This window comes from Leptodactylus fuscus, chromosome 7 (assembly GCF_031893055.1).
Source record: "Leptodactylus fuscus isolate aLepFus1 chromosome 7, aLepFus1.hap2, whole genome shotgun sequence".
NCBI lineage: Eukaryota > Metazoa > Chordata > Amphibia > Anura > Leptodactylidae > Leptodactylus > Leptodactylus fuscus.
This window is the reverse complement of record NC_134271.1, coordinates 134,542,703-134,556,427: the sequence shown is the minus strand read 5'-3', so window position 1 is coordinate 134,556,427 and position 13,725 is coordinate 134,542,703. Positions and strand designations below refer to the sequence as shown.

Sequence of the window (13,725 nt, the reverse complement as noted above, 5' to 3'; positions counted from 1 at the left end):
ACCCACCTACCCCAGGAGTTATGGAAGCTTGGCAAGAGAGCAGCACCATGTATACCTGGATGGTCTCTGACTTCCTTGGGGCAGTAGAACACTGTGGTAAGGAGGAGGAGGACGGCTTGTGATGAAGGACATTTGGGGCATTTTTTGTGGTTAAAAGGACAATAGTGCTGATGCAAGATACAGAACTATCAGCTGTGAGCAGGAGATCTCACCACCTACCAAAGGAACTACCACATGTTATCATGATAGCTGCATATGTCCCCCACCTCTGCAAAAATTTCTGCTTGTTATATCCACATGCTGTGACCCCCCTCCTCGTGTCCTACAACCAAGTCGGCTGTATTATTATTATTATTATTATTATTATTATTATAATTATTATTATTAACATCAATCTGCACAGAGAACTAAATGATCCTGCAGTGTGTCTGTGTTTCTTTCTTTTTTAGTTGCTATGATTCCTAGGATTTCTCTATCTGCCATGAGCTTCTATGTGTTTCTCTCTTGTTATATACTACTGTACCATCTATGAAACTGTATCACTGAAATTTCCCCATTGTGGGACTATTAAAGGAATATCTTAACTGTATTCTTACATTTTCTTTATAATTCTTAGTCTTGGGATTTGCATCTTCCTCACAGCCCACAAGAAATCAGAATGGCGAAGGATAGTAAGTCTTATTGTCTGTTATATATATGGGGCTGAGTGGATTATCCCTTATGTACAAATTAACGTTAAGTGCCCCAGAGGACATAGTCTACAAGAGATTTCTCCATTTCACCCAGCATTACTTACTGTTTAACCATTCATAGGAGATATTGAAGATCACACCTGTATTTATTTTCAATAAATTCCAGTTTTCTTTTCAGCCAGCCCAGGTGCCCAAGCTAGGTGCCCATAGGCTGACACTACTGTCAGTCAGCAGACCGACCACACCAATCGGCTGCAAGGGAATTAACCCCATGCATGCTAGACTGAGAAGTTACAGTGGAACAGGCTGTAACCCTGATACTTTGGCCGTACCTGCCGCACAGTCCTAACAATTATGCCCCACAGTGGCCCTTTCACAATATATTATGTCCCAGAGTGGCCTCAGCACACAGTATAATGTCCATTGAGACCCCTCCATACAGTATTATGCCCCATAGTAGCCCTCCACACAGTATAATGTCTCATAGTGGACCACCTATAAAATATTATTATACTCTAGTCTATTCTCACCCCAAAGTATTCTGATCGGAGGCTTAGGGCAGGTCCTAAACATAAAAAACAGTAGTATTCACCTCTCCTGATCTCCAGCACAGACGTCATGTGAGCCAAGCAAGTGCCTCAACACATAATTATTAGAGATGAGCGAGTACTGTTCGGATCAGCCAATCCGAACAGAACGCTCCATAGAAATGAATGGATGCACCTGGTACTTCCGCTTTGACGGCGGCCAGCCGCTTAACCTCCCGCGTGCCGGCTACGTCCATTCATTTCTATGCGAGCGTGCATTCGGATCGGCTGATCCGAACAGTACTCGCTCATCTCTAATAATGATGCCAGCCCAGCCCATGTGACATCTGAGACATCACCAATGAGCTTTGAAGATGGCAGCGAGCCGCACTAGAGCACAGGAGAGGTGAGTAACATTGTTTTTTATGTTCACTTGACTTCCCCTGGGCCTGCCGATCATTACACTTGGAGATCTGAAGAGTCCTCAGAGTAAAATAATATTGGTATTTTTTTGGGTACATCCAATAAATACTCTTGCTGTGGGCCTGTGACCTTACTTACTGATCCCCACTCCTGCTCATAGCTACATCTGCTTCCCCTTCCGCCCCCCAGAGGGTCCCAGCGACATGATATGGGATGCAGAACAGGAAGTGGAAATGGCCATGAACAGGAGAAGAGATTGTTAAGTAAATAGGGCTTGTTACCTGTTGGGGTTATTCCAGGTAATAATGACTTATTTAAAAAAAAAAACATCAGGGGTCTATAGGTCCTGTGACAGCCTCTATGGCTGCTACCCCGGTTCTTACGCTACTGAATCATTTTCTTACTCAATGAGTGACCTACTAATTGCCAAATCCCAACAACTGTACTCCCCCCCAGATCTTCTCCTTGCTTGTGAAACTGTTGACCACTACCTTCTATTAATATAATAAATGTTGTATAATATGATAAACTTTTAGCATCACTGCAATGGCCCACTCCTTGATCTCTTCATACTTCACTAAGCCAACATAGAAAACCAACCCATAAGGAAAGCCTAAACCGAAAATGACCCTGCTGTTATTGCAATTCCATCTGAACAACTTCTGTCTATATATACTGTACCGTAGAGATTGGCAAACCCATGAAGGTTTGTTTTTTCCCGTGTTCGGATGAAGCAATCCTCTGGTTCTCTTCGGTCCAAACGTCTTTGGATTAAAGAGGAAGTGATAGTATTACACATTTGGGTCTCTTCAGACCCCTGTATATAATAGGTGTAGGCCCAGGGGAGGTATAAAAATTAAAATTGATTAGATTTTCCAAATTTGAATTGGGTTGGAAAGGTAGAATAGTATTATACAAAATGCTAAAGCTTCCCCGAATATTATACTATTTTAGGACTTTAATATTACGGATTTAGACTTCAATCTTTAAATCTCTTCATAAACAAAGGAATAATTTAATTTTGACAAACACCAAACCATGACTATCCTCTTTGATGTTTAAATGCATGGTCCATACTGGTATGGGTGTCACCAATCTATGTCATTACTATCTAGCCTTTGCTCTAAACCAACTATCTTACCGGTGTTAATAAAACCATGAGCTTCACAAGAAGCTATCATGTCCAAAGTTAAAGACTCAAAATCTTATTTCTTGCTCCCACTTCTAGAAACCTTCATTTCAAACACAACCTCCCTTCAGTCATAACCTTTCTACGTGCCTGGCATAGAGGTAGATCTACTGGTGTTGGAAAGGATTTTTTACCCTGAAATGGGGAAATTGGCATGAGCCTCATGGGGGTTTTTTTTGCCTTCCCCTAGATCAACACTGTAGGGGATTGTAGGGTTATAGGTTGGACTTGATGGACTGATGTCTTCATCCAACCTCATCTACTATGTACTGTAACTATGTATACTGCACATGATCACGCTTTAATTGTTAAATTGGCTATACCTCTCCAAACTCTCAAATATCATATTACTGACTTATCTCCTATATCGATGTGGGCACCGACCGGTGCTATGGCGGCTACCATAGTTAAACACCCGGCATATGCAGTACTAGTATGACGGATGTTTGGAAGGGGTTAAAGAATGGGGTATTGCCCTTCAGTGGACAAAGAAATTTGCATCCTGTGTATCTCGCTGGGAACAAATCCAAAAACTTTTTTTTTATAAGTTTTTTTTAACCCTCTTAGACTTTTCCTTATACAACCCACAGTCTGCCCTATGTGCTGGAGAAGCTGTACAGGCTTGGGATCACTCTTACATCTAGTTTAGAGATGTCCATTAATTAAACCCTTGTAGTACCAAGTTTCAATCCTATTAAGATATTTCCATGCAGGTGTCTTTCAATTGTTCCGAGGCCTCCATCATGGATGTGGCAAATTCTTGTACTCTTCTTGGAACCACTGGCTGGACAACTACCTTGTACATTCCTGGTGTCTCATCTACAACTGTTATCACCTCTTCCCTTTTTGACACCTACCCCTCTCCTTATAAAATCTATCAATGTATCCCTACTTCCTTACCCTGTTTTCCCCTTTAGTATTCCCCCTTCTCCCTCCTTCCCCTATTTCTTCCCCTGTTATGATTGGTAGTTATATATCATCATTAACTGTGTTACTGTTACTAGGGTTGAGCCGATCTTGACTTTTCAGGATCGATTTTAAAATCCAATTTCTGATCATTTTTCATTCGAACCCGATCTCGATCCCAATTCCGATCCCAATGCAAGTCAATGGGATTTTTTTTATTAATCGGAGATCGGATTTTAAAAGCAATCCTATTCACTATACAGCATGGAATCTAAGAATTGTTAGAATCCACACTATGTAGTGAAACACTAAGTAGCCAGAGGATTTTTTTTAATCCTATGGCTACTTAGTCCCCCCTGGTGTCCACTTACCTGCAGAGATGGCTGCTCTGGTGCCCGGTGTTCTTCTTCGCCTCGTTGCCGCTCCACGCTGCTCTTCTCACCTCGCTGCCCAATGCCTCCCAGATTAGGAGAGTGTGGGTGGGTACTGGGAGGGGAGACATCACGTCTCCCCACCCTGTACCCGCCCACACTCTACTAAGCCACAAGCCCCGCCTTCCTAGCTCTTTAAACACTAACCTGGGAGGCGGCAGCAGCGAGGCGAGAAGAGCAGCGTGGAGCGGCAGCGAGGCAAAGAAGAACAAGAACACCGGGCACCGGACCAGCCATCTCTGGAGGTAAGTAGCTACTAGAGATGTTAGTTTAGTCTCCCATTAGAATGAATGGAGGCAGCTGGCGCACAGGGGGTTAAGGCTGTGTGCTGGCGCTTCCATTCATTCCTATGGAACCGCAGCGGACCCTTCACACTGAGTATACACTCTGCTCAGAATGAGCGGAGCGTATACTCAGTGTGAAGGCTAAGCAAAGCATTGTGGGAAATAGTACTGATCTCGATCCCACCTAAAAAGATCGTGTTCGGAATTTCGATCGCGATCGTGAAATTTTCTCGACGTCATGCACTCAGGTAAACCACTGAGGTCTTTGATTGGGCTTCAATGTTCTCATGGGTACACCAGCATCATAATGCCCAACCATTGGCCTTAGTGGTGACCTCAGGTCCATGATGTCACAGGAGAGCATCAGACATCACTGAGGAGGCAGAGACACAGTGCCAGACAGTGAAGAAGCCTGAAAGAGTTAATGGAAGGTGAGTATAAATGTTTTTTATTTAGTCACCTCCCCTGGGCCTCCACCCATTATAGGATATTCTGAAGAGACCCAAGAGTATAATGCAGTGCATGTTGTACAGGCCATTTTAGTTGATCTATGACAAATTGCAAATTGTTTAGTTTCATTTAAAATTAAATTTTTGGAATTTTTTGTTCAAATCCAGTTGGTTATTAATCGATTCATCCATCTTTACTGTCCATTCGTCTTCTACTTTTCTTGTACTTAAGACCTTTACAGACAAGGTTTTCCCTCCCACTGTACCAGTTCAGTCACTTAGTAGTTGTTTATCGCACTTGTTCTTTGTGCTATTTCTGTAAACCCTTTACATACATAACATGTATAACTAAAATTAATAACAATATTAATCAATAATACTGTAAGGTGGTCAATAACTGAGCTGGACATCTCACGTGTCTTCTAATCATAGAATAAAAGAGATTTTATTGAATAAAATTCAGTACAGTATATTATAACAATACATACAGATACATTATTGTCTTAACTTCAGTAACACATTATATAATATTGAATACATTAGATCAACGGGAAATTTTCAGAAACTTCTTGAAAGCTTTCTTTATGTCTTTGTTTCTTAATGTATATAAAATTGGGTTTAATGCTGGGGTTATAGCACAGAACATAATGGCAGCTGCTCTGTCTTGATTTAAAGAATTTTCTGTAGACGGACGCATATAGGTGAATATAGCCGTTCCATATTGAAGAGTAACTACAGTAAAATGGCCGCTGCAGGTAGACAATGCGCGTTTCCGTCCTTGTGAGGTCTTTATTTTTATAAGAAATTTGCCAATGAAGACATAAGAAATGATGATTAACATTAAGGTTGAGATAGCTAATGTCCCAGTGACTGTAAGAAGCAGCTTGACGTTCAGAGATACATCCGTACAGGCCAAACTAAGCAATGGCTTAACGTCACAGAAGAAATGTTTGACCACATTTGGCCCACAGAATGGAAGTCTTGAAGTCATTATACAGTGTACTAATCCATGACAAAATCCAATGACCCAAGAAAACAAAGTTAAACCTAAACAGACTTGGTAACTCATGATGGTTGAGTATCTTAGAGGATGTGCAATGGCCACATATCTGTCATAGGACATGACTGTAAAAAGTACAACTTCTGTACCACCCAAGAAATGGAAGAAATTTATTTGTAACATGCAACCATAAAACGAGATCATCCTCTTCTGAGACAGAAAATCTATGATCATCTTGGGGACAACCACTGATGAATAACAGATGTCCTGGAAGGCCAAGTTCCTCAAGAAGAAATACATGGGTGTATGAAGAGTTAGATCAGATATGGTGATAATCATTATAGACAGATTTGATGCCAAGGTTAGCAGGTACAGTAATAGAAAGCTTAAGAAGAAAATCACCTTAAAATCATCTTCAACTCCCAGACCAGCCAAGACAAATTCAGTTACTGAGGTGGAATTTCTTATATCCATTTTATGTATAGTATCTGGAGCCCAACATAGTTAAATAAAAGCAATCAATCCATTTTTTAGGGTCAGCACTGGAGAATTAATGTTTTACAATTGAGCAAAATGTCTTGGAAAAGTTTAGTAATAAGATTTTGTATGTTATGGGTGTTAGAATACAGCGACATGGCAACAAAACTTTTTGGTTTTTCATAAACCTCATTAATTGTATAAAGATATCAAATCACTGAATATATTCATCTCTTGTATTGCTTTAAACATACTGACCCATATCATAAAGGAAAAATGTCCTTCCGCAGGGTGATTGGTGCACAATTTGTAACACAAAGAAACAATGTCAGTATTTTTTGTTCTCTTTTCCCCAAGAAAGAGTTGAAAGAACTTAACCAATATATCTTATTATTACCTAAAAATGGTGGCATTGAAAAATACAGCTCATCCTGAAAAAACAAAACAAAAAAAAAACAGTCACATTGGAACTCAGACAGGAAAGAGCACTGACATAAAAACATATTTTTTTTAAATTCAGGAAGGATAGTTAAACATGAATAAACTATAACTATGTGTATCTCAATATTAAATGAACCCTTAGAATAAAAAATGGGGAAATGATGGTATTAGGAAACAGCTTATCACACAAAAAGCAAGCCCTCTTATAGCTATGCTGACATAAACATTGAAGTGATTTATTTTAGAAAGCAATGATCTATCTATCTATCTATCTATCTATCTATCTATCTATCTATCTATCTATCTATCTCCTATCTATCTATCTATCTATCTATCTATCTATCTATCTATCTATCTATCTATCTATCTATCTCTCCTATCTATCTATCTATCTATCTATCTATCTATCTATCTATCTATCTATCTCCTATCTATCTATCTATCTATCTATCTATCTCCTATCTATCTATCTATCTATCTATCTATCTATCTATCTATCTATCTATCTATCTCCTATCTATCTATCTATCTATCTATCTATCTATCTATCTATCTATCTCCTAGCTATCTATCTATCTATCTATCTATCTATCTATCTATCTCCTATCTATCTATCTATCTATCTATCTATCTATCTATCTATCTATCTCCTATCTATCTATCTATCTATCTATCTATCTATCTATCTATCTATCTCTCTCTCTCTCTCTCTCTCTCTCTCTATCTATCTATCTATCTATCTATCTATCTATCTATCTATCTATCTCCTCATCTTGCATCCTGTTATCTGTGACAGTACAGAACAATATGAATAGTAAATAAATCATGTTTCCATACCTTAAATGTATTCTTATATTTTCTTTAGAATCCTTAGTCTTTGCATCTTCCTCACAACCCACAAGCAATCAGACTGGAGAAGGATAGTAAGTCTTATTGTCTGTAATATATATAGGGCTGAGTGGATTATCCCTTATGTAGAAATTAACGTTAAGTGCCCCAGTGGACATAGTCTACAAAGGATTCTTCAATTCACCCAGCATTAATGTTTAACCATTCATAGGAAATATTAAAGGTCAGACCGGTATTTATTTAGCGTACATTCCTATTCACTTTTGACATACAGTACTGTATGAATCATTGCAGGGGCGTAACTAGCAAAGACTAGGTCCCTCAGAACACTTTTGACTTGGACCCCCCACAAAATAGCGATCCCTTTTTTGACTACCACACAGTATAACACCCCATTTACACACACTAAAATGTCCCAAAGTGGCCTCCACACATTATAATATCTCATAGTGGACCACTCACAAAATATTATTATAGTCTGGAGTCTTTTCAGACCCCAGAGTACACTGATTAGAGTCCCAGGGGGAAGTGACAAACATAAAAACCAGTGGTACTCACCTCTCCTGTGCTCTGGCACACTAAGGTCCCGAGCCCTGTGGCAGACACTATGGCTACTACCCGGGTTCTTGTACCTCTGAATCATTGTCTTACACAATGAATGACCTACTACCTTCCACAGCCCAATGACTTTACTTCTCCCCTAGACCTGCCCCTTGCTTGTGCAACTGTTGACCACTGCCTTCTAGTAATATAATATATGTATATATATATATATATATATATATATATATATATATATTTATTTTTTTTTTACTTTTGGCATCACAGGTGTGGCCCTCTCCTTTATCTCCTCGTACTTCAATAAGCCAACATGGAAACCTATCTCTTAAGGAAAACTACAACTGAAAATGACCCTGCTGTTACTGCAATACCATCTGAACAACTTCTTTCTTCCCCTACTGTACTGTAGAGATTTCTTCAATTTTGAACATAGGAGAATGATTTTTCCACCACTTTTACTCTTAAAGAATGGGGTTTTGCCTTTCAGTGGACAGAGAAATATAAATCCTGTACATCTCACTAGGAACAATACCAAACACACTTAGTAGTATTTCACCCCTCTCAGAATATCCCATATACAGTCCTATGAAAAAGTTTGGGCACCCCTATTAATCTTAATCATTTTTAGTTCTAAATATTTTGGTGTTTGCAACAGCCATTTCAGTTTGATATATCTAATAACTGATGGACACAGTAATATTTCAGGATTGAAATGAGGTTTATTGTACTAACAGAAAATGCGCAATATGCATTAAACCAAAATTTGACCGGTGCAAAAATATGGGCACCTCAACAGAAAAGTGACATTAATATTTAGTACATCCTCCTTTTGCAAAGATAACAGCCTCTAGTCGCTTCCTGTAGCTTTTAATCAGTTCCTGGATCCTGGATGAAGGTATTTTGGACCATTTCTTTCTACAAAACAATTCAAGTTCAGTTAAGTTTGATGGTCGCCGAACATGGACAGCCCGCTCTCAAATGATCTGAAAACAAAGATTGTTCAACATAGTTGTTCAGGGGAAGGATACAAAAAGTTGTCTCAGAGATTTAACCTGTCAGTTTCCACTGTGAGGAACATAGTAAGGAAATGGAAGACCACAGGGACAGTTCTTGTTAAGCCCAGAAGTGGCAGGCCAAGAAAAATATCAGAAAGACAGAGAAGAAGAATGGTGAGAACAGTCAAGGACGATCCACAGACCACCTCCAAAGAGCTGCAGCATCATCTTGCTGCAGATGGTGTCACTGTGCATCGGTCAACTATACAGCGCACTTTGCACAAATAGAAGCTGTATGGGAGAGTGATGAGAAAGAAGCCGTTTCTGCACGTACGCCACAAATAGAGTTGCCTGAGGTATGAAAAAGCACATTTGGACAAGGCAGCTTCATTTTGGAAACAAAAATTGAGTTGTTTGGTTATAAAAAAAGGCGTTATGCATGGCGTCCAAAAAGAAACAGCATTCCAAGAAAAACACTTGCTACCCACTGTAAAATTTGGTGGAGGTTCCATCATGCTTTGGGGCTGTGTGGCCAATGCCGGCATCGGGAATCTTGTTAAAGTTGAGGGTCGCATGGATTCCACTCAGTATCAGCAGATTCTTGAGAATAATGTTCAAATATCAGTGACGAAGTTGAAGTTACGCCGGGGATGGATATTTCAGCAAGACAATGATCCAAAACACCGCTCCAAATCCTCAGGCATTCATGCAGAGGAACAATTATAATGTTCTGGAATGGCCACCCCAGTCCCCAGACCTGAATATCATTGAACATCTGTGGGATGATTTGAAGCGGGCTGTCCATGCTCGGCGACCATCAAACTTAACTGAACTTGAATTGTTTGTCCAAAATACCTTTATCCAGGATCCAGGAACTGATTAAAAGCTACAGGAAGCGACTAGAGGCTGTTATCTTTGCAAAAGGAGGATGTACTAAATATTAATGTCACTTTTCTGTTGAGGTGCCCATACTTTTGCACCGGTCAAATTTTGGTTTAATGCATATTGCGCATTTTCTGTTAGTACAATAAACCTCATTTCAATCCTGAAATATTACTGTGTCCATCAGTTATTAGATATATCAAACTGAAATGGCTGTTTCAAATACCAAAATATTTAGAACTAAAAATGATTAAGATTTAATAGGGGTGCCCAAACTTTTTCATAGGACTGTACATCCTACAGTCAGCTCTATATGTTGGAGATGCTCTATAGGCTTTGGATCACTCCATCTCTCTTGGAGATGTCCATTAATTAAACCCTTGTGGCACCAAATTTCAATCCTATTAAGAAATTACCATCTAAGTGTTTATCAATTGTTCCTATGAAAAATTGCTGGTCCTCCGTGGGGGATCTGACAAACTATTTTACTCTTCTTGGTAACCCTGATTGGATAACTACCCTCTACATCCCTGATGTCTCATCTCCAACTCTTATCACTGTAGCCTTTTAATTCCTCTTCCCTTTTTCACACCTACTCCTCTCCTTAGAAAATCTTACCAATGTATCCCTACTAGGGTTGAGCAGATCTTGAGATTTCAGGATCGTTTTTAAAATCCAATTTTCAATCATTTTCCAGATGATCCCGAATATGAAATTTGCTTGATCGCCGATTGGGATCCAATCTTTCCCGATCCAGATCGCTCAACCCTAATCCCTACTTCCCTACCCTGTTTTCTCTGTTACTGCTCCTTTTCTCCCTCCCTTCCCTATTTCTTCCCCTGTTACTTGTCTGATTGCTAGTTATACACATTCAGTTTTTTATATTTTCGGTGTTTCCTTATGGATTCAGGATGTTTCCACAAGAAACTGTATTATTACCTATAATCTTATTCATTTCTGTATCTTGTAAAATGTGATAAAATTATATTTAAAATAGATAAGTAAAGATTTATAGTCACCTTCTGTTACCTCTTTTGGGCCTTCTGGCGATCTCCCATGACGTCATGTGCCCAGGGTCACCACTGAGGTCTGTGATGGTCCACAATGGTCACATGGGCGATCCCAGCATCATGATGCCCAATCACTGGCCTCAATAGTGACCTCAGGTGCATGATGTCACAGGAGAGCACTAGGCAGAGACACAGTGCCAGACACAATGAAGAAGCCCAAGAGAGTTTATAGAAGGTGAGTATAAATGCTTTTTATTTAGTCACCTCCCCTGGGCCTCCACCTATTATAGGATATTCTGAAGAGACCCAAGAGTATAATAATTGAATGCAGTGCATGTCGCTGAGGGCAATTTAATTTATCTGCATTGAATTGCAAATGGTTCCGTTTCATTAAAAAATTATTTTTTGGAATATTCGGTTCAAATCCAGTTTGTTATGAATCGATTCACCCATCTCTACTGTACATTCATCTCCTACTTTCCTTGTACATTGAAAGACCTTAACGGACAAGGTTTTCACTCGCAATGTACGAGTTCAGTCATTTAGTTGTTGTTTATTGCACTAGTTCATCGAGCTATTTATGCAGACCCTTTACATACATACCAAGTATATCTAAAAATAATAATATTAATAAATGATATAGTAAGTAGAGATGAGCGAACAGTAAAATGTCCAAGATTCGATATTCGTTTCGAGTAGCCCCTCAATATTTGACTACTTGAATCGAATATCGAACCCTATTATAGTCTAATGGGGGGGAAAATGCTCATTCCAGGGTAGGCAACGTTCAAACAAATTATACTTACCAAGTCCACAAGTGAGGGTCAGGCTGGATCCTCCGAGCAGTCTTCTCCTTGCAGCGTCCCCGCGACGTCTTCCGGCTCTTCATTCACTCTGCCAGGCATCGGGCCTGGGCAGAGCCAACTGCGTATGCCCGCTTGTAGTGCGGGCATGCGCAGTCGGCTCTGCCCAGGCCCGATGCCTGGCAGGGTGAATGAAGAGCCGGAAGACGCCGCGGGGAAGCTGCACGGAGAAGACTTCTAAAGGTAGGAGAAGAACCAGCGTTGATTGGCCGACTGTATAGCATTCTGCCAATCAATGCTGGTTCTGCATCAAACTTTTCCATTCGAATAGCGAGTGGTACTCGATCGAGTACGAGTATTTCGAATACTGTAGTATTCAATCGAATACCTACTCGATCGAGTACTACTCGCTCATCTCTAATAGTAAGGTTGTCAATAACTGAGCTGGGCATCCCACTTGTCTTCTAATCATAGAATAAAAGAGATTTTATTGAATAAAATTCAGTAAAATGTTATTCATTATGTAGTATAACATTATATACAACTGATACATTATTTTCTTAACTTCAGTAACATATTTAGTATTTATGGTATATAATATTGAATACATTAGATCAACGGGAAATTTTAAGAAACTTTTTGAAAGCTTTCTTTATGTCTTTGTTTCTTAATGTATATAAAATTGGGTTTAATGCTGGGGTTATAGCAGAGAACATAATGGCAGCTGCTCTGTCTTGATCTAAAGAATATTTTGTAGTTGGGCGCATGTAGGTGAATATAGCCATTCCATACTGCAGAGTAACTACAGTAAAATGGCCGCTGCAGGTAGACAATGCGCGTTTTCGTCCTTGTGAAGTCTTTATTTTTATAAGAAATTTGCTAATAAAAATGTAGGAAAGGACAGTCAGCATTAAGGTTACTACAGTTAATGTTCCAGTGACTCTAACAAGCAGCTTGAAGTTAAGAGAGACATCTGTACAGGCCAAACTAAGCAATGGTTTAACATCACAGAAGAAATGTTTCACTACATTTGGTCCACAAAATGGAAGCCTTGAAGTCATTATACTGTGTAATAATGCATGAAAAAATCCGATGACCCAAGAACACAAGGTAAGTCCACAACAGACATTGTAATTTATGATGATTGAGTATCTCAAGGGATGTGCAATGGCCACATATCTATCATAGGACATGACTGAAAACAGTACAGCCTCGGTGCTACCGAAGAAATGGAAACAATGTACTTGTAGCATACAGCCATAGAATGAGATCACCTTCTCCTGAGATATAAGATCTGTGAACATCTTGGGGACAACTACCGATGAGTAACAGATGTCAAGGAAAGCCAAGTTCCACAAGAAGAAATACATGGGAGTATGGAGATTGAGATCAGAAATAGTGATAATCATTATGGACAGATTTGTGGCCAAGGTTAACAAGTATAGTAACAGAAAGCTTAAGAAGAACATCACCTTTAAATCGTCTTTGACTCCCAGACCAGCCAAGACAAATTCAGTCACTGAGGTATAGTTGCTTACATTCATTGTATATGTGTTGTATCTGGACCCCAATATAGCAAATAAAAAATAAACAATTACAAAAATTTTCTAGATTGAGGAAGATGAGTTCAATAATAATACTAGAAAAATAATCTTTCACAATTCAGCAAAATTTCTTTAAAAAGTTCTATACTTTATGAGCCATCGTTCTTGCTGTTGGAGAACCATATACCCTAGAGGAAAAAAATTACATATTTTACATTCCTCGTGTCATATGTTCTAAAAATTATTACTTAAGATTGGAATT

The 13,725-nt window shown here is 39.3% G+C and overlaps 2 protein-coding genes across 2 annotated transcripts; both read right to left on the bottom strand.

The window, feature by feature from the left end:
• Positions 1–5,445: 5,445 nt before the first annotated feature.
• Positions 5,446–6,375, bottom strand: LOC142214543 (olfactory receptor 12D1-like). Its single transcript, XM_075283489.1, has one exon. The coding sequence runs from the start codon at positions 6,373–6,375 to the stop codon at positions 5,446–5,448; it is 930 nt and encodes a 309-aa protein (XP_075139590.1).
• A 6,158-nt stretch (positions 6,376–12,533) lies between these two features.
• On the bottom strand, positions 12,534–13,463 carry LOC142214542 (olfactory receptor 12D1-like). Its single transcript, XM_075283488.1, has one exon. It carries the CDS (start codon positions 13,461–13,463, stop codon positions 12,534–12,536), a length of 930 nt encoding a protein of 309 aa, XP_075139589.1.
• Between the last annotated feature and the right edge of the window lie 262 nt (positions 13,464–13,725).

Coding starts and splice junctions, on each gene's coding strand:
- LOC142214543 (XM_075283489.1), bottom strand. CDS start 6,375: ATGGATATAAGAAATTCCACCTCAGTAACTGAATTTGTCTTGGCTGGT.
- LOC142214542 (XM_075283488.1), bottom strand. CDS start 13,463: ATGAATGTAAGCAACTATACCTCAGTGACTGAATTTGTCTTGGCTGGT.